Source organism: Syzygium oleosum, unplaced genomic scaffold (genome assembly GCF_021117445.2).
Source record: "Syzygium oleosum isolate NSW1041296 unplaced genomic scaffold, Sole_v2.1 Sole_v2.14, whole genome shotgun sequence".
Lineage (NCBI taxonomy): Eukaryota > Viridiplantae > Streptophyta > Magnoliopsida > Myrtales > Myrtaceae > Syzygium > Syzygium oleosum.
Window position 1 is genome coordinate 6611776 of NW_026607498.1, and position 26326 is coordinate 6638101.

The 26326-nt window shown below is 41.5% G+C and overlaps 1 protein-coding gene and 1 pseudogene across 2 annotated transcripts; both read right to left on the bottom strand.

The window, feature by feature from the left end:
* Positions 1 to 3876: 3876 nt before the first annotated feature.
* Positions 3877 to 5596, bottom strand: LOC115667832 (methanol O-anthraniloyltransferase-like; annotated as a pseudogene).
* An 8838-nt stretch (positions 5597 to 14434) lies between these two features.
* On the bottom strand, positions 14435 to 18419 carry LOC115690028 (alcohol acyltransferase 17-like). Of its 2 annotated transcripts, none has more exons than XM_056318080.1 (2): positions 17869 to 18419; positions 14435 to 15489 (listed from the first exon to the last, which is right to left on the bottom strand). In XM_056318080.1, exons 1-2 carry the CDS (start codon positions 18322 to 18324, stop codon positions 14548 to 14550), a joined length of 1398 nt encoding a protein of 465 aa, XP_056174055.1. In that variant the 5' UTR covers positions 18325 to 18419; the 3' UTR covers positions 14435 to 14547. The 2 variants fall into 2 exon arrangements, with proteins under 2 accessions (XP_056174055.1, XP_030472107.1); XM_030616247.2 differs by having other exon boundaries at positions 14435 to 15483; positions 17869 to 18418.
* Positions 18420 to 26326: the final 7907 nt, after the last annotated feature.

Here is a 26326-nt window from a genome sequence, read left to right on the forward strand (position 1 = left end):
AGACAGAGCTCTCGATGCGTATAAGAAACCCTCCGATGAACTAGATTGCTTAGTGCATTTTTGTTCAGCATTAGATCAAAAGCGAAAAGTACTCTTTGCGTATTATCATGTTAATTTATGCGTGAATAATCGATTTGATTGATCGTGAAATTAAATACATTAAAAGAGAAATAAAAAAAATTATTCATAAAAAGCGCCCAATTACCATTTGATTTCTCACTATATTTTGAAGACTTTGCAATAATAGCTATGGGGCCCTTCTTCGAGGACCAAAAGTCAATATCAATACGCATTTCTATGCACAAAAAAAAAAAAACCAAAGAAAAATTCACCTCAACGGGTCTTCAAATTTCAAAACATTCCAAGATGTTTGCCATCTCAAGCCTAACTATCCGGGAACCCATGTGCCACGAAAAAGGATCGTGCCGCAAATTGCTCGGGAACCGAAGCAAAACACATCCGGAGGAGCTCATCGGTCGGTTGCATGCGAATTGCTCCGGGTCGGGGCCACCTGCAGAGACCCGATACGTCGCCGGTCCGAATTTAACCGGTTCGGTGCGACATGCCTCTTAAGTATAAAGAAATTATTTCAAATGGGATGTCGAGAATGGCCTTAAATAATGCGTGCTCCCAAGAGAGAACATATATTGAAATTTGGAAATCCCCTCGAGATTATACCATTGGGTTTTCTTTTTCTCATCTTTTTCTCTTGTTGAAAAGGTAGAGAGAATAGAAGTTTTCACATTGCCTCGATCTTCCACCAATTATTATATTTGTTTGTAACGTTTGGATAATAAAATGGCATGGGCCAGGAAAGGCGCCCGGGGGAGAAGGGTTGTGCCGAAACGGTGATGCGTGGGAAGCGGCGTTATTACTAGCCCATGATGATTGCTCTGCTCTCTCTGTCCTTTGGACTCTTCGGCTGCTCGTGTGCCCGGTTTGTCCCCGTTCAAAAACTGCGCGCCGTTCATGGTCCACGTATGTTCTCCATTTTCTTGTCGTGGCCAAAATTTCCACGGCCAATTTTAAGGTCGAAGCGCACGTTTCCTCTCCTGCCTCTTCCTGCACACATGGTGAGGGGGATTGGGTACTCATGCTCCTTTTCCTAATGCGATAGAGCCCTTTGCTTCGTTTTGCGAAACGAATTGGTCTTCGAGTATGCAAATCGGTCGTGCCGTGTTGACAAAATCGATGTAGTCGTTAACATCTAGTAGACCTGTCAAATGGGTGGGTTTGATCGGATTGAAAATGATCCGATCCAAATTGACATTTTTTTCATACAATACAGACCTGATGACTCATGTCCAACTCCACTCATACTCAAGCCATACTTAATCTAACCCACATTGCTTTTGACCAAATATAGGAAAATTTATACCAAACTAAGGTGGAAGCACGGAGTGAGCGAGCGCGAAATCGAAAGAGAGTGAAGAGAGAATCTTAGAGGTGGGTTGGGTATAAGTAAGTTGTGACCCATTTAACACTCATATAAACTCATTTATGATATATTTACTGAATATAGCTAACCCAGCCCATCAAATACGAGTTAAGAAATTGATTTATGACCCATTCTTGAAAAGTCTAATGATGGGTAAGAAGGATTCGGTTGCACAAACTCAAGCAAGTTGGTTAGATGTCTTGATTGCACATGTCAAATAAATTAGAAATTTCGATTTCACGAACATACTCTTGAGGACTAAATCGTACGAAATGGAAGAGTTAAGAGATAGCGAACCAACATTTTACGTGCTTTTAGTTGCTAATATTCTTTGGATTTCAAAATCAGTCCTCTTAATCCTATAAAAGGAAAAGGGTCAGTCATTTTTTAGAGAATTGATTATTTAATATGTTAAAATGCTATGAATGAAATATACAAACCCTTCGGTATCTTAATTAAATTATATCAAGAAAATTGATTTTGGATCTCTAAAACAGCAGGAGGTTAACCCCTTTCGGTACGGGGATAATCCTCCAAAAAATCATAAACATATTGTACGGTAATCAATTCAGTTCTAAACCTTTCAATTGTGCTAATTTAGTTATAAACCCTTTGACGATTTGTCAATTTAGTCATAAACCTTTCTTTTTATTAATATAGCTCTAAACCTATTATTTGAATATTTGGCCGAAAGAACTATATTGGCAAATCATCAAAAGTTTAAGGACTAAATTGTCAAATCATCAAAATGTTTGGAATTAAATTGACACAATTGACAAATTTAAGACTTTTTGGATAATTTTCCCTTCGATACGCGTCGTATGAGAGATTCCAATGCAAGGAGGGGTTGACCCGGATTTCCCGACACGGCAGTCGATCCTTTTTAGTTTTTTTTTTGCAAAGGACACTCTGGTACAAACTTTATAGCACAAAAAGAAAAGTATCTATCTTCCATCATGCGCTATGTTGCCATCACAAAGACTCCCCCCACATCAACAAACTAGTATGAGAAAAAGGAAAGCTCACCACCATGTCTTGTCCCCATTAGCGACTACCGATGCTGTGGCGGTGGTGGGCATCGGAGTATATGATAATACATTGCATCAAACACTTACCTCTAGAATGGCCATTCACTTTCCATGTGTGTTTTTCTCGGTCTCTATGCATGGAGTTTGAGGAATGGAAAGTTGGAAAACCACCAACGTACGTGGGCTCTTCCTCGGTACCCTTTTCCGAGAGAGCTCTTTGACCCTTTGTGTTCCTTGAATCTTGAGCTTGGTGAGGGCTCTAACTGAGCCGACCCATGCGGTGCAACCATATTTTATACCCAATGTGCGCTTATTTTCCATGATATGTACTTACGGCTCATTAGTTCATAGCCTATACTATTTCTGTTGTGGAGACCCTACTTTTTGGAAGTCCATGCAACACTCTGCAAAGCCCCGTGAATTAGTTAAGTCTGGACCCCTTCGGTCCGTGCAGGTCTCGATTCAGAGCAGCTGGAGCTTGCAGAGCTGTACCATGTTCTTAAAAACTAGGCGTGCTTCCTGACTTTTTAATGGTGTGTGCAGTCGAGGAGGTATCTAGATCACCTAGCTGCTTACATGATCCATATCTGAACAACTCAGAGAGAGAGAGAGAGAGTCAAGACCTTTAGATGGTGGGTTTAGCCTTTCCTGGTGATTGTCAAGTGAGTGGTGGGTTTTCTCTCCGAGAAGTGGTCCTTCTAAATTGGGTTTCGAAGATTGGAGAGTGAATTAGGATAAAATTTATTTCGGTCCATGTTTGAAGATACCTCTCAACAAAAAGCGTACGATTTTATTTAGATGTAATCCGGGTAAAATAATTACACATAAGAAAAATTCTTAGGTGATCGGGATGCACATGATCCCAATACATCCAAGTCTTTGATAATGGTGGATTTCATTTCATATAATCTAAAGGCTAAGATGCATTAGGCTCACATGCAGTTGACGCACACAAAGATACCTCTAGACCTGGACCGAGACAATTCTAATACTTTTCATAAAAATAAAAAGCAAAGAACCTCGCAAACGGGAAAAAAAAATTCCCCAAATTAATTGCTGGGGGACGAACCAAGGTGAGCGCCCTCATCAACAGGATCTCTCTCTCTCTTTGACATTTTTGTGATTCATCCTAGAATCGGAACGATTGTTACTCATTGCAATTTTTTCGTAACTCTTATACAAAATGTCATAACACACAAGAACTCAAAAGTTTCTCACTCGCGGACGACGAGATTTACTCTTTTCTTTTTCCGACTGTTATGGAGAGGTTTCCATCCGAGAAACCGTCCTCGAGTCGTAACGAATCGCAACTCCTTGCAATTTTTTTGTAACCTCGTTGTGTTGCACTCCTCAAAGTCCATAACTAGAAGACAAATCCCAAAGAGCAGTACTTCATTCAATAATTCGAGCATTGTCACATGTGATTGAGAAACTTTAGAGCATCAATCTATGGTTAATATTATCTTTCTAGAGTTTCCATCTAATCGCGGTTGAATCCACACCGTAATGATCGTCACCCACCGTGTCTTCGTCAGTCATTTTCTCCAACTCTTCTTGAAACCTTTGCATTGCTCTCTCCGGCAACATTACTGGCACCAAAATCCCCTCCTCTCCCTTTCTTGTTTTGTACTTCACATAAATGCTAACGAGAGGAAATGCACCGGCGACGCCGCCGTGCACCGGCCTCCCCCACCCAAAATCAACCTCTTCGAACCCAACTCTAGTCGTGCCGCCAACCACGTAGTTCCGAGCGGTCGTGTACTTCGGCCGTCCCATGAATACTAATGCATCGATAGAGGACCTTACGTATTATTCGCTCACCATCTCCTTTGCTTTCTTCACTAACTCGACGGCATACCCTAGTGGGCTGTTGCACAGCCGGCCAAGCTGGCCCACCTTCGTAAGCACCGTTGCATTCACTGTCGTGCTCCTGTGATAGCCGCGAGGCATGCCGAGGCCTCGTTGGCCTCACGCGATGATCATGCTCGAGAGGCGGACGAGGTCGTCCGGGTTGATCTCGAGCGCGATCGTGCGGCACTTCCATAGGCATGCCGTGGGTAGCTCGTAGGTGGAGAATCTTGAGGCTAGACGGCAAGGGAGGTGTGTCTTGATCGACACCACTTCCCACTGGCCGAAAAGAAAGGATCTGTGTGCCATCTTCTTGGGGTCCGACACGGTGACCGCACTTCCGGCGGAGACGATGTCCTCGAACTCAGGGTGCGCGCACGTCACTCGCGGCTGGTCTCGCGAGTTGAGGATCTCTCTCTGCCAAACGGACAGCCGAGATGGTGCACGCGCGCCTCGTGCCAGTTCGGCGGCCTCCTCTAGGAACGTTTTCAGTCCGAGGGAATCGCTAATTGTGTGATTGAGTCGGATTCCGAGGATGAAGCCCCCACATTTCAAACGGGTCACCTACCAAAAAGAAGGGAACTCGTAAGAAACCCAGAAAGGTACAAGTTGAATAATCAGAGTAAGAGGGCATATCTCTACAAAGACGGAACTTGAGACGAAGGTCTATTGCTATGACGTGAAATTATAGATCCGTGCATGTTTATGTGTTGTTGCATTATATCATCCTTTCCAATCAAATTTTATTGTTTGAATCTCGAAACGTTCCTTTTTCTTCATTGGTTAGTCGCATCACGTATCATCCTCACATGGTTTCGCACCGTACTTACCTGGACCGACAACAAAGGGCACCCAATTATATCGCCCGACCCGGCCACATCACAACGAAGCCACATGGCGGCCTCATGGAGTCGCCGAGCTCCTCGAGGCCGACGTGGGCATCAGCCTCCACGAACAGAATCCCCTCGCCGGTACAGTCCAACGCAAGCTTACGGTTTGGCCCTTCCCAGATCCGCCCGGCCAACGGGTAATAATAGTACACGAGCGCCTTCACGAGCGCTTCCTTGACGACTCTCGCCGGATCTTCTCAGCCTTCCATCGAAGGGTTGTTCGGGTAGAAGAGAAGGAAGGGAAGCAGAAAACGAAGCCCCTCCTGGTCATCCAGGTCCGAGAGCGGTTTGAGCTCGCACGGCGTCGCTCCCGCTGGGGAAATCAGCTCGGGCTCACGGCGGTTCACGGTCAGTAGTCCCGGAGAAGGAGAAGATGGTGGTGGTGAAGCCATTTTTGTGATGGCTGGTTGGAGATGAGAGAGAACAAGGAACTTTCAAGGGTTTATCCGGTGGGAGAAGCAAAGGGAACGTTGGGACTTAGTTTTCAAGCATGTCCACGTGGTACATAAAATAAAGTATAGTCAACTAATCAAAGGTCGGATCTTTCTTTTGGCATTCGGATATTAAACTATGCTTTCTCTCGCTCTGACGTCGAGTGAGCGAACAAATCTATTAGTTGGCACCATGCGTTAGCCACACGATTCACGAGTATGATCACATGATTGGTAATACATATACTGCACGTGTACGTGTACGTGTACATGAATATGCACGCGTTTCACGAGTATGATTAATTGATAATGGAGGTGTTCAGTGGAAATATTACATGTGAATTGTTCAATTATTAGACCAAATTAAGCTCTCTAGGGATACATTTACAGAGATTAACACATGATATCGATATCATCCGTACAAGTGATGCGATGGCGACAGCTTCGTCATTCTTTTGGGAGTAACGGAGCTTTCCTGATCGCTCATAATTCTATGGAAATCAGGCTACTTACTCAACCGGCTTCCAATGGAGAAATTAATTTTCTGAAATTTTGTATTTACCATGCATAAGTTCATAGCCTACTATACCATTCATTATAGGGATAGGGATGTGGAGACCTGACTATCTGGAGACCCGTGATACACTTTGTAAGTCTCATAAACCAGTTAAATCCGACCCCTTTAGCCTTCGCAGGTCCCGATCCAAAGCAGTTTACACGAGCTATATCATATTCTTAGTTACTAGGAGTACTTCCTGAGTTTTCAATGGTGAGTGCATTCGAGGACGCATGTATCCGAGCAGCTCTTATTTTACTATTACTAGTGGAGAGAGAGCTTGTGCATTTAACGACCATCTTAACGTCATCATTGATTGAAAATGAATTATCTCTTATTGGCATTTCGTACAATATCATATATAGATTTTACGAACAAAGACTCTCTCCTTTTTCTTCATGAACATGAGAGAAAAATCATGGGATAATTATCCAATCAGTCCTAAATCTACTGTATAAATACTAATTTAATTCTAAACTTTTCATTTTTGTCAATGTAGTCTTAAACATTTACGCAAAATTCCTATTGTTATCAGAAATTGCCGACATGGCGTATACGTATACAATACTTCAATCGCCACCTCTAGTACAACCTCTATCTCTCTCTCTCACACACGCACATAGGATATTATCAACAAAAGGGAAATAACATCCTCGTCGTAGTTGAGACAGACGCAGATAAAGTGGCTCGTTACAAAACGAGGTCAAAATGCGTGCTCCCAAGAGAGAACATATATTGAAATTTGGAAATCCCCTCGAGATTATACCATTGGGTTTTCTTTTTCTTATCTTTTTCTCTTGTTGAAAAGGTTGAGAGAGAATAGAAGTTTTCACATTGCCTCGATCTTCCACCAATTATTATTTTTGTTTGTAATGTTTGGATAATAAAATGGCATGGGCCAGGAGAGGCGCCGGGGGAGAAGGGTTGTGTCGAAACGGTGATACGTGGGAAGCGGGGTTAGCCCATGATTGTTGCCCTCTGTCTTGGACCCTTCGGCTGTTTGTGTGCCCGGTTTGTCCCCATTCGAAAACTGCGCGCCTTTCATGCTCTCGTGCTTCTTTTCTAATGCAATCGAGCCCCTGCTTCATTTTGCGAAATGAATTGATCTTCTAGTGTGTGAATCGGTAGTGCCGCAGCGAGTAGACCTGTCAATTCGGGTAGAAATGGTCCGACCCAAATTGTCAATTTCCATGCAATACAAACCGAATGACTCATATCCAATTCATACTTGATTCGACCTACATTGCTAAAACATTTCTATATTTGACCAAATCTAAAAAGATTCATATACAAACTAAGGTGAAAGCACGAAGTGAGAGAGCGCGAGATTGAGAGAAAGTGAAGAGAGTCTTAGAGGTGGTTTGGGTAGAAATAAGTTGTGAATCCAGTTAACACCCACATAAACCCATTTATGACCCATAAAGTTGGGTATAAACGCATTTATGATCCATTTACTGAATATAGCTAACCCAGCTTATCAAATACGAGTTAAGAAATTGGTTTATAACCTATTTTGACAGATCTAATGACAAGTAAGAAGGATTCGGTTGCACAAACTCGAGTAAGTTAGTTAGATGTCTTGATTGCACATGTCAAATACATTAGAAATTTCGATTTCACGAACAAACTCTCGAGGACTTAATCGTTCGGAACGGAAGAGTTAAGAGATAGGGGACCAACATTTTACGTGCTTTTGGTTGCTTATATTCTTTGCATTTCGAAATTGGTTCTCATAATCCTATAAAAGGAAAAAGGGTCGGCCATTTTCGAAGGATCGATTCTTTGATATGTTAAGATGCTATGAATGAAATCTACAGACCCTCCAGTCCCTTAACTAAATTATATCAAGAAAATCGATTTTTGATCTCTACAACGGTAGGAGGTTAACCCCTTTCGGTATGTGTCACTTGAGACCTTTCAATGTGAGGGCGGGTTGACTCGGCTTTCTCGACACGGCGGCCGGACCCTTTTTACAATCCGGTACAAACTTTATAGCACAAAAAGAAAAGGAGCTTATCTTCCTTCATGTGCTATGTTGCCATCACATGACTCCCCCAAATTAACAAACTAGTATGAGAAAAAAGGGGAAGCTCACCACCATGTCTTGTCCCCATTAGCGACTACCGATGTTGTGGTGGTGGTGGGCTTCGGAGTATGATAATACATTGCATCAACACTTACCTCTAGAATGACCATTCACTTTCCATGTGTGTTTTTCTTGGTCTCTATGCATGGAGTTTGAGGAATGGAAAGTTGGAAAACCACTAACGTATGTGGGCTCTTCCTCGTTACCCTTTTCCGAGAGAGCTCTTTGACCCTTTGTGTTTCTTGAATCTTGAGCTTTGTGAGGGCTCCAACTCAGCCAACCATGCGGTGTAACTAGGGGTGTCAACGTTTGGTTCGGTTAGGGTTTTCAGGAAATTCGAACCGAATTGTTTGAATATGCATTAGCCTTTAACTGAACTGAAGACCCGATCGGATCGGTTCGGTTCGGTTCGGTTCAGTTTGGTTTTTTGGTTTTCTATTTTGCAATATTAAGAAGAGGTTTAGTGAAAAAGGAGAGATCGTGAAAATTGTAATATTATGAAAATGAGAGATTTTTAGTTCGGTTCGGTTCACCGAACCTAAATAAAACACAGTTATATTTTCATTACCCGAACTGAACTGAAAATATGTGAAATTTCAGTTTGGTTCGGTTCGGTTCCGGTTTTGATTCGGTTTTCTGGTTCGGTTTTGATACCCTTAGGTGTAACCATATTTCATACCAAGTAAGCGCTTGTTTTCCGAAATACGTATTTACAACTCATAAAGTTCGTAGCCTACAGTGCCGTTCCTTTTTTTTTGAAGATAATCCGGAGATAGGGATGTGGAGACCCGACTTTCGGAAGGCCCGTGAAACACTGCAAGCCCCTCGGACCAGTTAAGCCTGGACCTGTTCGGCCCGTGCAGGTCTTGATCCAGAGCAGCTGCAGCTGGGCACGTGCTTTACCATATTCTTAAAGACTAGGAGTGCTTCCTGACTTTATAAGGTATCTAGTTCACCTAGCTGCTTCTATGATCCGTATCTGAACAACTCAGAGAGAGAGAGAGAGAGAGAGAGAGTATTAAATGATTGTCAAGCAAAGTAATCCTTCTAGATTGCATTTGGAAGATTGGAGAGTGAATTAGGATAAAATTTATTTCAGTTTACGTTTGAAGATACCTCTCGATAAAAAACCTTTGATTTTATTTAGACGTAACCTAGATAAAATTACACATAAGAAAAAAAATTCTTGGATGATCAGGATGTACATGAGCCCAGTGCATCCAAATCTTTGATGTTGGCGGGTTTCATTTCATATCATCCAAAGGCTGAGATGCATTGGGCTCGCATGCAGTTTCTACACACAAAAATGACAATGCTAATATTTTTCATAAAAATTAAAAAGCAAAGAACTTTGCAGATGGGAAAAAAAATTCCCCACATTAATTGCTTGGCGACGAACCAAGTTGAGCGCACTCGACAACCGGGTCTCTCTCTCCGACAGTTCTATGATCCATCCGCGAAACGAAACCTCAAATTCGTAACGATTGTCGCTCATTGCAATTTTTTCATAACTCTTGTACAAAATGTCGTGACACACAAGAACTCAAAAGTTTCTCATCCGCGGACGAGATTTACTCTTTTCTTTTATCCGACTGCTATGGAGAGGCCGGGATCCTTTTCCATCCGAGAAACGGTCCTCGAGTAGTAACGAATCGCAGCTCCTTGCAATTTTTCGTAACCTCGTTGTGTTGCGCTCCTCAAAGTTCATAACTAGAAGACAAATTCCAAAGAGTAATACTTCGTTCAGTGATTCGAGCATTGTCGCATGTGATTGAAAAACTTTAGACAATCTATGGTTGATAATCCCATCTAGAGTTTCGATCTAATCGCAGTTGAATCCACACCGTAATGATCGTCACCCACCGTCTCTTCGTCAGTCACTTTCTCCAACTCTTGTTGAAACCTTTGCATTGCTGTCTCCGGCAACATCATTGCCTTCGAAAGTACCGTTGCATTCGCTGACGTGATCCCGTAATAACCATGAGGGGCACCGAGGCCACGCTGGCCTCGCACATTGATAACGCACGAGAGGTGGGACAACGTTGTCCGGCTCGATCTCGAGTGCGATCGTGCGGCACTTCCATGGGCACGCCATGAGTAACTAGTAGGTGGAGGATTTTGAGACTAGATGGTGAGGGAGGTGTTTCTTGATCGATGCCACATCCCGCGGGTCGAAAAGGAACGATCTGTGTGCCATCTTCTCAGGTCTGACACGGTGACTGCACTTCCAGCATCGATGATGTCCTTGAACTCAGGGTGCATGCACGTCACTCGTGGCGGGTCTCGCACATTGAGGATCTCTCTTTGCCAAACAGGCGGCTGAGACAGCGCACGTGCCCCTCGTGCGAGTTCCGCGGCTGCCTCTAGGAACTGTTTCAGTCCGAGGGAATCGCTGATTGTGTGATTGAGTCGGATTATGAGTATGGAGCCCCCACATTTCAAACGGGTCACCTACCACGAAGAAGGAACTCGTAAGAAACCCAGAAAGGTAAAAGTTGAATTAATCAGAGTAAGGGGGCATGTCGAGGATGAATTCAAAGCTTACAAGATGGTCATAGCAAGTGAACTAGAGATGGTCAAAGATGAACTCGAGGCTTGCAAGACGGCCCAAGAGGTGGTCATCATGATGCCGAGTATAAGGGGGGACATTTCAGAGCGAAAGGATTTCAAGGGAGAGCGGTCCGCTAAAGAGGTGGACAACAACTTCATATAGGATGCCAATGGGAATCAAGGACGACAAGATTAAGATACGAACTGCTGCTATGTATTTAAGCGACGTCACTATGCTTTGGTGGAGAGGTAAGTGTAACAATGAAAGGCAGGGTGCCAAACCGATCATTCAATGGGCCGCCTTCATCACCGCTTTTTGTGAGCAATAAGCTACACAAGATTTGCAAGTATGTACGGGAGTTTTCAAGCTATTGTTGGAAATTCCGGGTAAGACTGAGTCCGAGGCACTACTCACATTCATGGATGGGCACAACCCTTGGGTGAGATTGGAGTTGGAACACCGGCGAGTAGAAGAACTATCGAGAGCCCTTGCAATAGCCAAGTCCTTGATTGATCGCCATCAATTCGAATCTTCCCAATCCAATGAGAAAGGTGATAGAGATCGCCACCATGACGAGGGCGACGAAGAGGAAGAGGAAGTTGCCCATGACCAAAATGATAAGCAAGGGAGGCTTTTGAGTGGCAAGTAGACGAAGCGACAAGGAAAAGTGTACGGAAAGCTGATCAAGTGCTTCTTTTGCGATGGCGCGTACCTTGCTCCGGATTGCTTAAAGAAAGGTAAAGTTTCCATAATGCGAAGAGAGGAGGAGGAGGAGGAGGAAGAGCCAAAGCAAAAGAAGGGTACAAGGAGATTAGAAGTGTGAAAAGTTTCGTACGATACTCATTTTAGTAACAAAAGTTTTTTTTGATCATTAAGTGCTACTTTAAAGAAAAAAGATCACTTGAGTACCAACTTCGATTAAGGTCACCGGAAATTCGACGTCATCATATTTTATTAATTTCTTCAACTAACATGGCTCGCTAGCGCTCCGAGTCAACATTAATAACTCAAAATGACGTCGCTTAACATATATGCCCCAATTAATAAACACTAATTCGGACAAATCAAATTTCTTGAAACCCTAATTATTCTCTATTTAGATCTATTTTACTCATGTTCGACTTTATTTCGTGGACTGCGAATCTCCTGAATTGATTTGTATGGATTTGGTCTCGAATTTGAGTCCATCGATGTTTTTTTTTTTTATGACCCAGGAGAGGAAGAGTGTGCGCTCCAGCAGCGCCACCCAGGCGGATGGTTGAGTCCATCGATGTTTCGTTTCACTGCACTGTGAATTTGGCCGGCAAGAGAACAACGTGGATAGAGAGATTGACTTTCTTTACTGTGTGCGGTGGGATTTTTATTCTCAGAGCACACCACCGCACACGTGGACTTTTTTTTATATAGAAAAGCCTCATAATATTTACATATAACGAAAAATGCCATGAAATATTTAACATTTAATTAAAAAAGTCATGTAATATTTTTTTGTCGGAATTTATCGCCATAGGCACTAAACCGATCGTTTTTTCTCCGATTTAGCACTTAAGTGAGCTAGCGAAAAGTTTTAGCACTAATGTGAATGCCGTATGAGACTTCTGGCACTTCTAGTATCCTTATACCCAAGAGAAGAGAGAGAAGTGCTGCTTGGGGCGTTGAAGCTTCTCAACTCCATGAAGACTCAAGCACCGCCCAAGAAACCTGCAAATACAAGTTTGCTATTCGTGGAAGTCAAGGTTAGTAACACAAATCTCTATGCCAAGTTTGACATTGGCGTGTCAAACTTGTTTATGTCAAGCGAAGCGGCAAAGGGTTTGGGACTTCGAGTGAAGCCAACCGGTCAGAGGTTTAAGGTGATCACTTGGATGATGTACCGACCATTGCATCGTTTGAGACGTGAAACTACAAATCGATGATTGGAAGGGAAAATTCTCATTCCAGGTAGTTCCGCTTGATGAATATGATCTTGTTTTGAATTTGAAATTCTTTGATAGGGCGAATGCCATGAACGTTATGAGAACCGAGTCAATTATTATCATCGATCCAAAATGCCAATTCGCGGTACTGATGATTTGTGGGTTGATGGAAAACCAAGAAGATCTCCACAATATGACTTGTGGGTGGAAGGTTGAGAATGGGAAGCCTGTAGCCAAGTCAAGGGCGAGACCACAACCTTTGGAGGAGCCGAAGGTAGAGTTGGAGCAGTCAATGCCAACTCAAAGAGAGATGCCGATCCATGTGTTTTTTCAAGAAGTAGGGGACTTACTGAGCAACATGGAGGTGGCCAATTTCAAAGAGGAATTGCTTGTAGAACGAGTTGGGATTCAAGAGCTAGTCGTCAAGTCAAGAATAGAAAGACCAAGCGGCAAAGGAGACGGACAAATCACCAATGTTCAAGTGAGCCAATGATCCAAGGGAAGGATGCGATCAGGCAAGCGAAGGACTTTGAGTTGAGAGCGGCATCGCTTGATTGGGTGGGGGGAATGCCATAGACGGATTGCCAAGTAATCAATCCGAAGAGCCAAGAACTGTCGGATTAATAGGGGGGACTCACTCTCGACCATTAAATTATGAGATGAGGATTGATATCTGCCAAGATGTATCTGCATCATCAAGATTGTAAGGTGGTAGTGATCTCCACCATTAGATTGATAGGTGAGATTAGTAGGTGGGAATAGATCTTCCTCATTAAAAGAGATGTAAGATCAACGGTTGTAATTAGAGAGACTCGTGTATAAATAAAGCAGCCCTCTAAATATTTTCTCTCTCCACTATCTGAGTTGGTTAGCTAGCGAGTAAGCGATATATCAAGGAAAGGTTGACCTTAAGTGTCCAAGGAGTCTAAGTGCTACACGGTTCACAATCTCAAGTATCGGCCCGTGATATCTAGACCTAGACCGGAACAATGCTAATACTTTCCCTAAGATAAACACCAAAGAACTTTGGAAATGAAAAAGATTCTTAACATTAATTGCTTGGCGGTGAACCAAGGTGAACGCACACGACAACGTGGTGGTCCTCTAATAATTCCCTCTCTGTCTGATAGTTCTATGGTGCAATCGAGAAACGGATCATCGAGTCGTAATGGATCGTAATTTTTTCGTAACTTCCATACAAAATGTTGTAATCACGTAAAAACTTAAAAGTTTTTTTTTATCAAAGCGCAAGATTTACTCTCTCTTTTTTCTAGAGGTTGGGAATCTATTCTCTAAGTATCTTAGACAGGATGTGTTGCACCTCCACAAACAAGCTGATTTCGATAAAAACCAGAGGCATTTCGATTAGGACTCATCTGGTGCATAATTGTATGAAGTGCAAAGATCATCATACGATAAGCTTGGGAGGGACGTGTGGTTAGGTCATCCTTCACTTACTAAGCTCAAACGAAAGATAACGCATGTTCTTGTTTATTCGTCTTACTTATGAAGTCCATACCTAGCCGTTTGACATCTGCGTACCGGCGCACACGAGTACCTTGTGCTTGTACCCTGCATTGTGCTGCTTTCTGACTGACGGCTGACGTATCAAAAAACACAATTAGTTACGAAAATCTTTGGGCATCCTGAAGCTCTAAAGAATCAAAAGACTAGTGCACGCGAATCACGATTGAAGTTTAACAAGAAAGTTGGTAAAAATAAACATGACATGTAGTTATCTTAAGCGAAATGAGCCCAATCTCATGAATACAAGGTCAAAAGGGCAGACGTCTAAGAACCCTTCTAGAGTTTCGATCTAACTGAAATTGAATCCACGCCATAATGATCATCACCCCCGATCTCTTCATCAGTCATTTTCTCTAACTCTTGTTGAAACCTTTGCATTGCCCTCTCCGGCAACATTATTGGCACAACAATCCCCTCCTCTCCCTTTCTTGTTTTGTACTTCACATAGATGCTAATCAAAGGAAATGCACCGGGGATTCCGCCGTACACCGGCTTGCCCCACCCGAAATCAACCTCTTCGAACCCGACCTTGGTCATGTCGGCGACCACGTAGTTCCAAACAGTCGTGTACTTAGGCCGTCCCTTGATCACCAACACATCGATGGAGGACCTTACGTATTCTTCGCTCACCATTTCTTTTGCTTTCTTCACTAACTCGACTGCATACCCCAGTGGCCTATTGCACAGATGGCCCGCCTTTGAAAGCACCGTCGCAAAGACTGTCGTGTTCCCGTAATAACCGTGAGGCACGCCGAGGCCTCGCTTCCCTCGCGCGCTAATCATGCACGATAGCCGGACGACGTCCTCTGGCTCGATCTCAAGTGCGATCGTGCGGCACTTCCATAGGCATGCCGTGAGTAACTCGTAGGTGGAGGATTTCGAGACTAGATGGTGAGGGAGGAGTTTCTTGATCGATGCCACTTCGCGCGGGCTGAAGAAGAACGATCTGTGCGCCATGTTGTTGGGGTCCAACGTCATGGCTGCACCTCCGGTGTCGACGACGTCCTCGAACTCAGGGTGCATGCACGTCACTCGCGGCGGGTCTCGCGCGCAGAGGATTTCTCTCTGCCAAACAGGCGGCCGAGACGGCGCAGGTGCGCCTCCTGTGAGTTCTGCGGCTGCCTCTAGGAACTGTTTAACTCCGAGGGAATCGCTAATTGCGTGATTGAGTCGGATTCCGAGGATGAAGCCCCCACATTTCAAACGGGTCACCTGCAACTAGGAAGGAACTCGTAAGAAACAGAAAAAAGGAGCAAGTTGGATAACCAGGGGTGAGAGGACATATCTATACAAAAAATATAAATCTTGTCTCTTGAACTTTCACCTATTAACTAAGTCTGGAGACCATATATTTATTAATGATGTTATGAGTTAGACAAATTACAAGTTGCAACACCACTAAATAATGATCAAGGAATGATCTTCCTACTATACCTATCAAAAAGATTGGGAGTGCTAGAATATTCAAATATTAAACCACGCTTTCATCTAATAGTTTAAATTTTTAGAATAATTGACAGTGGTCTTACAAAATCCCACGTGGTATCAGAGTATGAGGTTGCTATGTGCCTCCCCAATTATAAATTTCCACACTTTAGGCATAGGCTAAGATCCAGCCTACGCGCGAGGGGAGTGTTAGAACATGTAAATATTAAACATCTAATGGCTTAAGCTTTTAGAACAATTAACATCAGTGGTCCCACATAATCTCACAAGAAAAAATATCTAAAAAGTTCTAAATTTATTGTACGGCGGCCAATTCAGTCATAAACTTCTAATTTGGCCAATTTAATACTATACTTTTTGACGATTTTCCAATATAGTCTAATCAACCAATTTAAGTTGGAAACCACTGACATGGTGGTCTAGTTAATTCTGGCCGTCCTACGTAACACGATTGGCGCTGACATGAATGATTTTTGCAATTTTTTAAAATTTCCCCTTTTTCTTTTCTTTGCTTTTCTTTTCTCCTTTCTTTTTTCCTTTTTTTTTCCTATTCTACTGTTCATCTTCTTCCTCTTTCGGTCGTCGAGGCGATGGCCAACACCAAGGCTAGGCCCCAACGCCCTCGCCCAGATCTGGAGTTGCAGGGTCACCGACCAATATCTAATAGACCTGCATTTGGAGTAGCGAGTTGTTCCTATTTCTTTGGGTTAATACCACGAAAAACCCTAAACTGATACATTTGTAACAGATTTATCCCAAACTATTTTTTTGACCACAAAAAACCCCAAACTGGTACATCTGTGACAATTTTACCCCGAACTATTTTTTTGACTACCAAAAACCCTAAACTGGTACACTTGTGACAATTTTACCCCAAACTAATTTTTTAATATTATTTTTTATTTTTCGATTATTTTTAGTTTTTCTTATATTTTCTTTTTCCTTTCCTTTTCTTTTTTTTTTCCTTCATTTTCAACCTCTGGCCGGTCGCCGGTCCGGCGATCAGCCAGAGGCGGGGGCCGGCGAGGCCGACCTCGCCGTTGCTGGGCGAGGCCGACCTCGCCGGCAATTGGCCAAGTCGGCCTTGCCCCACCCCTGGCGAGGGGTCGTCCTTGCCATCGCTGCCGGCAAGGGGTCGTCCTCGCCGTCGCTGGCAAGGTTCGACCTCGCCGCTTCTGGGCGAGGCTGACCTCACCACGCCAGTTGCCGGCGGGGCCGAGCCTCGCCAGCGACGGCGAGCACGACCCCTCGCCGGCAACTGGCAAGGTCGGCCTTGCCCACCCATGGCGACGGCGGAGCCGGCGAGAGGTCCTCCTCGCCGTCGCTGGCAAGGTTCGACCTCGCCGCTTTTGGGCGAGGCTGACCTGGCCAGTTGCGGCGGGGCCAAGCCTCGCCAGCAATGGTGAGGACGACCCCTCGCCAGGGGTGGGCAAGGCTGACCTCGCCAGTTGCCGCCAGGTCGGCCTCGCCATCGGCCGGCGGGGCCGACCTTGCCGGCCCTCGCCTCTGGCCTGTCGCCGGACTAGCAACCGGCCAGAGGTTGAAGATGAAGGAAAAAAAAAAAAAGAAAAGGAAAGGAAAAAGAATAGATAAGAAAAACTAAAAATAATCGAAAAAATAATATTAAAAAATTAGTTCGGGGTAAAATTGTCGTAGGTGTACCAGTTTGGGGTTTTTGATGGTCAAAAAAATAGTTCGGGGTAAAATTGTCACAGATGTACCAATTTGAGGTTTTTTGTGATAAAAAAAATAGTTTAAGGTAAATCTGTCACAAATGTACCAATTTAGGATTTTTCGTCATATTAATCCTTCTTTTTTCTTCCTATTCTACTGTTCACCTTTTTGTGAGCGTGCCTGTGGAAAAGGAGCTTGTGAAAACGCTTTCTTCTTTTTGGTGATGGAGAAATCATTTTTCCTCAATTTTAAGTATGGTTATTTTCCTTGATCGTAAAGTTTTGTTTTACGTTAATTACCTACTTTCAACTAATCAAATACATAAAAGCATGGAAAATCATTTCATGCAAATTTTTTTCACAAGAAGCACAGCTTCGGAAAGAAACGAGCTCGAGATGAGTTCGATATTATCCGAGTGAAGAGCTTGATTAGCTTATAGTCCTGATGAGTAGTTTTACTTGTTTACGCAGTACTTACCTGGACCAACAACAGAGGGCAGCCAACTATGCCGCCCGACCCGGCTACATCACACAACACCTCGTCCGCGAAGCCACATGACGGCAGCATGGAGTCGCAAAGCTCCTCGAGGCCGACGTCGGCGTCGGCTTCCACAAAGAGAATCCCCTCGCCGGTGCAGTCCACTGCAAGCTTACGGTTCGGCCCTTCCTGGATCCGCCCAGCCAACGGGTAATAATACACGAGCGCCTCTGCGAGCGCTTCCTTGACGACTCTCGCCGGGTCTTCTCGGCCTTTCATTGAGGGGTTGTTTGGGTAGAAGAGAAGGAAGGGAACCTGAAAGCGAAGCCCCTCCTGGTCGTCCACGTCCGAGAGGAGCTTGAGCTCGTGCGGCGTCGCTCCCGACGGGGAGATCAGCTCCGGCTTGTGCCGGTTCACAGTTAGTAGGCCCAGAGAAGGAGGTGGTGGCGAAGCCATTTTTTGTGATGGCAGATTTGTGTGTAGCGAGCGATGAGAGAGAACAATTTACAAAACTTAGGAACTGTCAATGGTTTATATGGTGGGAAACAGAGGAGACTTTGTACTTAAGTCTTATTTAATTAGGAATAAGGAAATTGGTGAAAGAAGTTTTATTGGGAGTGTTGAGATTCACGTGTGTACATCCTAATTGACCCGTAATTCATCGAACTATCTAATTTTAGTATATAGTTTTAATGCATGTTAGTTACATCATGAAACCATAGGTTATTTCTTAATATTTTGTTCGTCTAGCGGCATTAATTTGGACCTTTTAAGGCATTGGACCTTTGAGCTTAAAGGTCGAACCCCTAATATTGTCTCACATGTGATTTTTATGACTGATCAAATGATTTTTGATTGTCTCAAAATGACATGTTGTTGAGTGATATTCATGAATTTTGTATATAACACTTATTTAAATGCGTCGTTAAGTTCATTAATCATCGTACATATCGCTCGTCATATGTTACTTGCATGTTTAGAACTTGGGTGCATTCACAACTCATGTCTAAGATTATGCACGTTGGAATCCATATAGACTTAGGCTAGTTTATAGTTTCCATCGATTAAGTAAAATCAAATAAAAAATGCCATTTAGATTGCATATAGGATATAGGATTAGTTAGTCTCATAATATGCATGTCATGTAATGCACGTCATTTAGAGAGTCACATAGTTTCATGTTAGCGTGTCAATAAAATCGCATCAAGTAAATTACATTGGCCTTCGCTTTCTCGACATGGCAGTCGACCCTTTCGACAAAGAACACTCCGGTAGAAACTTTAAAGCACAAAAAGGAAAGATGCTCATCTTCCTTCCTGTGCTATGTCGCCATCATGAGACTCCCCACATGAACAAACTAGTGTAAGAAATAGAAAGCTCAGGACCATGTCTTGTCCCCCGATAGCGACTACCGATGCTGAGGTGGTGGGCATCGGAATATGACAATACATTTTACATCATCGCTTACCTCTAGAATGGGCCATTCACTTTCCATGTGTGTGTCATTTCGGTGTCCCTATGCATGGAGTTTGAGGAATGGAAAGTTGGAAACCAGTAATGTACGTGGCTCCTTCCTCGTTACCCTTTTTCGAGAGAGCTCGTAGACCCTCGTTTTTCTTGAATCTTGAGCTTTTTGAAGATTCCAACTCAGCCAACCATGCTGAGGCCTGCCTGTTTGCATTGTAGTAACGACGAGCTCCACAAATGCGTTCCTTATTTTAAAATACCGGTGCCCGCACGCCCTGTCCCCCTAAGTTCCCTTTGTATATTTGTCTTCCCCAGAAAGAGGGAATACCCTCTAAAAGTTTTATATTTCAGTGATTCCGAGGTTCGGACGAAGACCAAAATGAAGCCTTTTAAGGATCTGCTAAAGTCCAAGCTTGTAGACCCTTGTGCTTCTTGAATCTTTAGCTTTGTGAGGGCTCCAACTGAGCCAACCATGCGGTGTAACCATGTTTCATTGTAAGTGTTTGTATTTTGAAATACATATTTACAAGCATTGGACCTTTGAGCTTAAAGGTCGAACCCCTAATATTGTCTCACATGTGATTTTTATGACTGATCAAATGATTTTTTATTGTCTCAAAATAACATGTTATTGAGTGATATTCATGAATTTTGGATATAACACGCATTTAAATGCGCCATTAAGTTCATTAATCATCATACATATCGCTCGTCATATGTTAATTGCATGTTTAGAACTTAGGTGCATTCACAACTCATGTCTAAGATTATGCATATTGGAATCCATATAGACTTAGGATAGTTTATAGCTGCCATCGATTAAGTAAAATCAAATAAAAAATGCCATTTAGATTGCATATAGGATATAGGATTAGTTAGTCTCATAATATGCATATCATGCAATGCATGTCATTTAGAGAGTCACATAGTTTCATGTTAGCGTGTCAATAAAATCGCATCATGTAAATTACATTGGCCTCGGCTTTCTCGACATGGCAGTCGACCCTTTTGATAAAGAACACTCCGGTAGAAACTTTGAAGCACAAAAAGGAAAGATGCTCATCTTCCTTCCTGTGCTATGTCGCCATCATAAGACTCCCCACATGAACAAACTAGTGTAAGAAATAGAAAGCTCACGACCATGTCTTGTCCCCCATTAGCGACTGCCGATGTTGTGGTGGTGGGCATCGGAATATGACAATACATTTTACATCATCGCTTACCTCTAGAATGGGCCATTCACTTCCATATGTGTGTGTTTTTGGTGTCCCTATGCATGGAGGAATGGAAAGTTGGAAACCAGTAATGTACATGGCTCCTTCCTCGTTACCCTTTTTCGAGAGAGCTCGTAGACCCTCGTATTTCTTGAATCTTGAGCTTTTGAGGGTTCCAACTGAGCCAACCATGCTGAGGCTTGCCTATTTGCATTGTAGTAACGGCGGGCTCCATGGATGCGTTCCTTATTTTAAAGTACCGGTGCCCGCACGCCTTACCCCCTAAATTCCCCTTTTATGTTTGCCTTCCCTAGAAAGAGAGAATACCCTCTAGAAATTTTATATCCCAATTATTCCGAGGTCCGAACGAAAACCAAAATGGAGCATTTTAAGGATCTATTAAAGTCCAAGCTTGTAGACCCTTGTGCTTGGACTTTAATGCAAATGGGATCTTGACTTTGCTTTGTTTCCCCTTTTCCTTTTCATGTTTTCATGTGGAGAAATGAAAGACGAGGACTTGGGGCATGACCTATGGTCAATTGGCAAAAGTTTCAAGGACTGTCATCATTCATGTACAAATGTGCTCAATTTTTCCTTGCCACAGCCATAATTGCATTGACACTTGAGCCTTACTCTTGACATGATGCATCTCCCAATCGATTGATATGAGTGAAAAAGGACACTTGGGAATGGATATTTCAAATCTTAGACCGGACTATCTTCGACAAGACACGACCGATATCTCGAAGTTTAGTAATTTAAAGATAGGTCTATATTCCGATACTAAGAGATAATTTAATTGAAAAAAAATTGGCGAGTCGTGCTGATTAGATTGGTAATCTCTAGAAAGAGTTAGTAAATATAATTAGTTGCTAACCAAGATAAATAAAGTCTGATAACTCGATAACAATAGTTGGTAAATTAAAAAAAAAAAACTAAAGATTGGTGAATGACCCAAATGAGTGTTGGTAATCCAAATTCAATAGGTAATTTATTCTGAAAAAAAGTCGATAAATCACCCTAATTTAGGTTGGTATTATGTAAAAATTAGTATATTCAAAGCGTCAGTAAGTTTTACAAATAAAACCGGTAAGTTGATGCAAAAATTTGTTAATTTGTAAACTATCAAAAAAGGATGATAAACCCATAAAAGTGTTAGTAAATTACCAATAAGTTACTTCCAAAAAAAGTCACCGGTCATTTTTTTTCCAATAAATTCTTCAAACTTATCAACCCTCATTAATATTTACCAATATCGAAATGAAATCTGTATTTTTAGACACAAAACAATAGAGTTAGGGCTGGTGTGCCCTTTTTTTTACCAGAACAAAAGGATTAAAAACTGGATTTTTGGGTGAATAAACATGGCAGTGTACTCAAATTTCGAAGACAGAATAAGTAAGGCAATTGTGCAAAAGAAAATTTTAATTTTGTGCCATCAGCTTTTTATAAATGGGTAGAAACACAGGGGCAAGAAGGGGAAATATATGCAATGGAATTAACAACAGTTTTAATTACTTCTCTGACAAATAGAAATTTTACTCGATTCTCTTTTTTATTAGGCAAAGAAAATTATGTGAACTACAATCATAAAAAACGGAAAAATTACAAAAAAAAAGTCCTAAATTTATTTCAATGTGCCAATTTAGTTACAAACCTTTTGTATTTGTGTCAATTTAGTCTATGCGACGATTTATAATCGGAAAAGTCTGACGTGGCATCCTTTATAAATGGCCGAATGGATTGAATTGTCACAAATACAATAAGTTTAGAACTAATTTGATTAAAAAAAAGTTTAGAACTGAATTGGCACAATCACAATAAATTTATGACTTTTTCGTAATTTTCCTTAAAAATAATTGATCGCATAGTTTTCCATAGGGTCTATTAGCCTAGATTTATGTCAAAAGTAACTTTTCCAGTTTTCCGTCAAGATTCAAAAAGTTACCTAAATTGAACAAAAAAAATCTTGTCTGAGATGAGCTTACGAAACTACCAAATTACATGAATTCTATCTATTTAAAAAAATCCGTAACGAATTCGAGAGCCTCCATCCTTATCGGACGATGATATTCTGACACGCGTTGCGCTAAACTTTATTATCGTTGCAGTACTTCCTTTAATTTTCTCCTGTTTATCTTGTCCTTTAAATATGTACATGATGAACAATGCATCGTATATCAATTGCACCTCTTTATATATTATAGTATTACTTTCGAAACGCATTTCTTTTCTGTATTTTGATTGGTTGATATTTACTTTGAATATATAGTTCACGAGCGAAGAATATTATGAAAAAATAAAACAAAAAAAAGTTATAACGAGCTGCTAGACATTACAATCGTTGCAACATTTATCGTTGAACGTAACCAAAACGTTGCCTTCAATAAAGTGAAAAAAAAAAACGTGTTAGATATTTCATAGTATTTTTTTTATCTTAATTGTTATTCTCTTCTACATCCGAACGAGGCTCTTGACAATGTATGATCTGAAAGTTAACTCGAGCGCCGGACAATTCCTTGACACGGTACGAGAACACGACTCGAATGTGATGCGGATTCGCAGAGACAATTCCGAACTCAATACACAACAACACGATATCTGTTGATTCAAAACCGACACGAATTACTATCTTTTCATCCATGTTCATTGAAAAACATGTCACACCCCGAAACCTACCAGAACGGGGGATGACACGGCCATCATTTCACCCGAAGAACGCAGCCTGAAACTACAACAAGAAATCTAACTCCCAAAAGTCCCCACAACATCGCTCTCGCTCTATTGGCTATTAAACAAGAAACCTGAAAAGATTGGGGAAAGAGAAGAGTGAGCAACCATGGCTAAGTAAGTAGTGAGTATTTTTTCTAAGCAGATTAAGCAATCAATATGCATGTATACATAAAGCCATACCAGAAACTCATACTTCAATCCAAAGATATATATATATATATATATATATATATATATATATATATATATATATATATCAATCAAATACTAGTTATTTCATTTCCACAAAACTTTGTACAAGTCAGAAATATTCATTTAAACCACCATAATATCAATGGTCCATTCCATTGACTAATCTCAAATCACCATCAATAGTCTATTCCATTGATAAATCTCATATTACGTCACACGTTGATGGTCCATTCCATCGATCAATCTACTGCTTAATATCAAACCATGGTTACGACACAACGCCTTGTGACAAGGTTACAAAGATTCCCCCATTGACAAGGTCTCCACCTACAAAGCCGATGGCTCGGCCCAGAAGGATATTCTAACCTTGTATGCGTACCCCCAAACCCCTCGATGGGTTAACAGCGATATTGAGCACCAAACTCACATCCTCCAATATCAAAAATTCAATCCATAATCAATCTCATAATCCACAATGCATTTCACAAATCAATCATATAACCTTTCATAACTCAGTTCATACGATGAAAATACTTTTTCGTAAAGCCTTTCTCATATCATTTCATAAACCAAATTCACAAATTGATATGTATAACATTTTGTAACGTTTCTCAAATCATCTTAAAACCCATTCCGTAAATCAGTTCGTAACGTAATACATATATATCCGTTCGCAATATATTTCTTAAAACCATTCTCAAATAACTAATGAGTTTTTATTCAACAAACATACTTTACTAACTCATACGATACTCAAATCCTTATTACTTTCAAAATATGAGTTTATAAACTCAAAGAAGAGATAGCACTTCTCACCTAGAAATGCCTACGATCAAATGACAAAGATTACTCGAACCATTGAACTCGCAATCCTATCAAATAAACGAGAAACAGCGTTAAAATCAAGTAAAACGCTACCTAAACTCCAACTCGACTAAACTAAGCTTAGACGCTAACATAAATTCTAAAAGGCGGCCACAAATCGTTCGTCCAAAGCGATTATCCAAAACCGTTCGCAACGCGCAAAGCTTGAGCGCGAAACTTGATCGTGTCATAACTCTCACCACTGAACCCCGTTTCAAACGAGCTTATAGTCAAAATAAAGCCCATTCAAAGAACTACAAGAACCCCGGCTTGGCCGATCCAAACTCGGGTCAAAAAGCAACAAAATCAGCATATAAAGTTACTATCGCGCACTGTTCATCATTCGCAGCCAACTTCAAAAATTCGTATTGGGCAAACCGTAAGCCCAAATTGAGTTCCGCAAAATCTCATGACCCCACAGCACCTTAAACTACCAATTCTATATATATACGCAGCTTAACGACTCAAAAATCAAACTACGCAACTTGATGTTCACAAAACTCCGAAAGTGTGTCCTAATTCCAAAAAATACTCTGATTGGACGAAGGAGGAGCGCGAATACTTATCAGGCATTGCGATACAAAGTAACTCTGGCTTGGCGAGACTCCCGTGACGAGTACGCACTATCTTTCTTCTTCTTTTTTGTCTTATTTCATTTTCTTCCTTTCCGTTGTCCTTTCTTTTCTTGCACGAGGGAGTTCACGGCCACTCTCTTTCTCACTCTGCCTTACTTTTCCTTTTATATCGCAACGTTGTTTTGCGATGCACGCAAAATAAGATGAATGGTGGACATGAATGTGATGTGAAAACACGAATTGCCAGCCCCATTCGAGGGGTCTACTCGGATCTATCATATCGTGTGGCGCACAATGGACTTCTCTAATTTTCTGAAATCTTCTTCATTCTTTGAATTGATGAAAAACAAATTTTAGCGCAACCTAGAGGCCGTTTGGTTATGTTCCTATAAATATCTTTTCTTGTTTTGTTTTTGAAAGCCAAAAAATAGTTTTTTTTCACATGAAAACACAGTTTGAATGGTTACGGATAAAATCAGTTAATCCAAAAAGTAAAAATCAAGATAATATATTATCTCGAAAGCAGAACATTTTTGTTTTTCATAATCAGAAAAGCAATTCTATTTATCTGGAATTTTACATTAATGGAGGAAAAATTTGACACCAAAAGACCGCAATCCCTTCTATTTAAGAATTTTGCATTTTTGTTCTTCATCGGAATGCAATTGATCTAGATTCCGAAAAGCTATCTTCAAGATCACTAAGAAGAAAAAGTTGTCTCAATTTTTTTTTCTTTAAAAAAAAATTAAATCTTGTCTTGTGAGAGATGAGCTTGTGAAATTACCAAATCATATGAATTCATCTATATTCTAATATGCGTTGCGCTAAAATTTACTAAAATTGTACTGCTTCCTTTAATTTTCTCCTTTTTTATCTTGCCCTTTAAAAATGCACATGATAAATAATGCATTGCATATCAATTGCACCTCTTTATATATTTTAGTACTACTGTCAAAATGCATTTCTTTTCCGTATTTTGATCGGTTGATATTTACTTTAAATGTATAGTTCATGAGCGAAGGATGTTATGAAATAACAAAACAAGAAAAGGTGTAACTAGCTATTAGACATTACAATCGTTATTTAATGGAAACGATGTTGAATAAAACATTTATTGGTTCGGCGGCGTCACCAAACGTTGCCTTCAATAAAGGTAAAAAAAAAACGTGTTAAATAATTCATAGTATTTTGGGAACAAGGGCCACCGACAATCCAAGGGGAACGCACTCCACAACATTTTGGCCCCCACGTAATTCCTCGTACCATTTCCTCGTGCCTTATTGTGTGGTTGATAAAAGTCGCCACTGCAAGGAATTACAAAAGTGTTGTTTTTGTGGTCGAAAGAAATCGCGTGTTGAACGAGTCACGTCACGGTCGATGATCCTCACGCCTTTTCCCCACTCCCCACCTCCC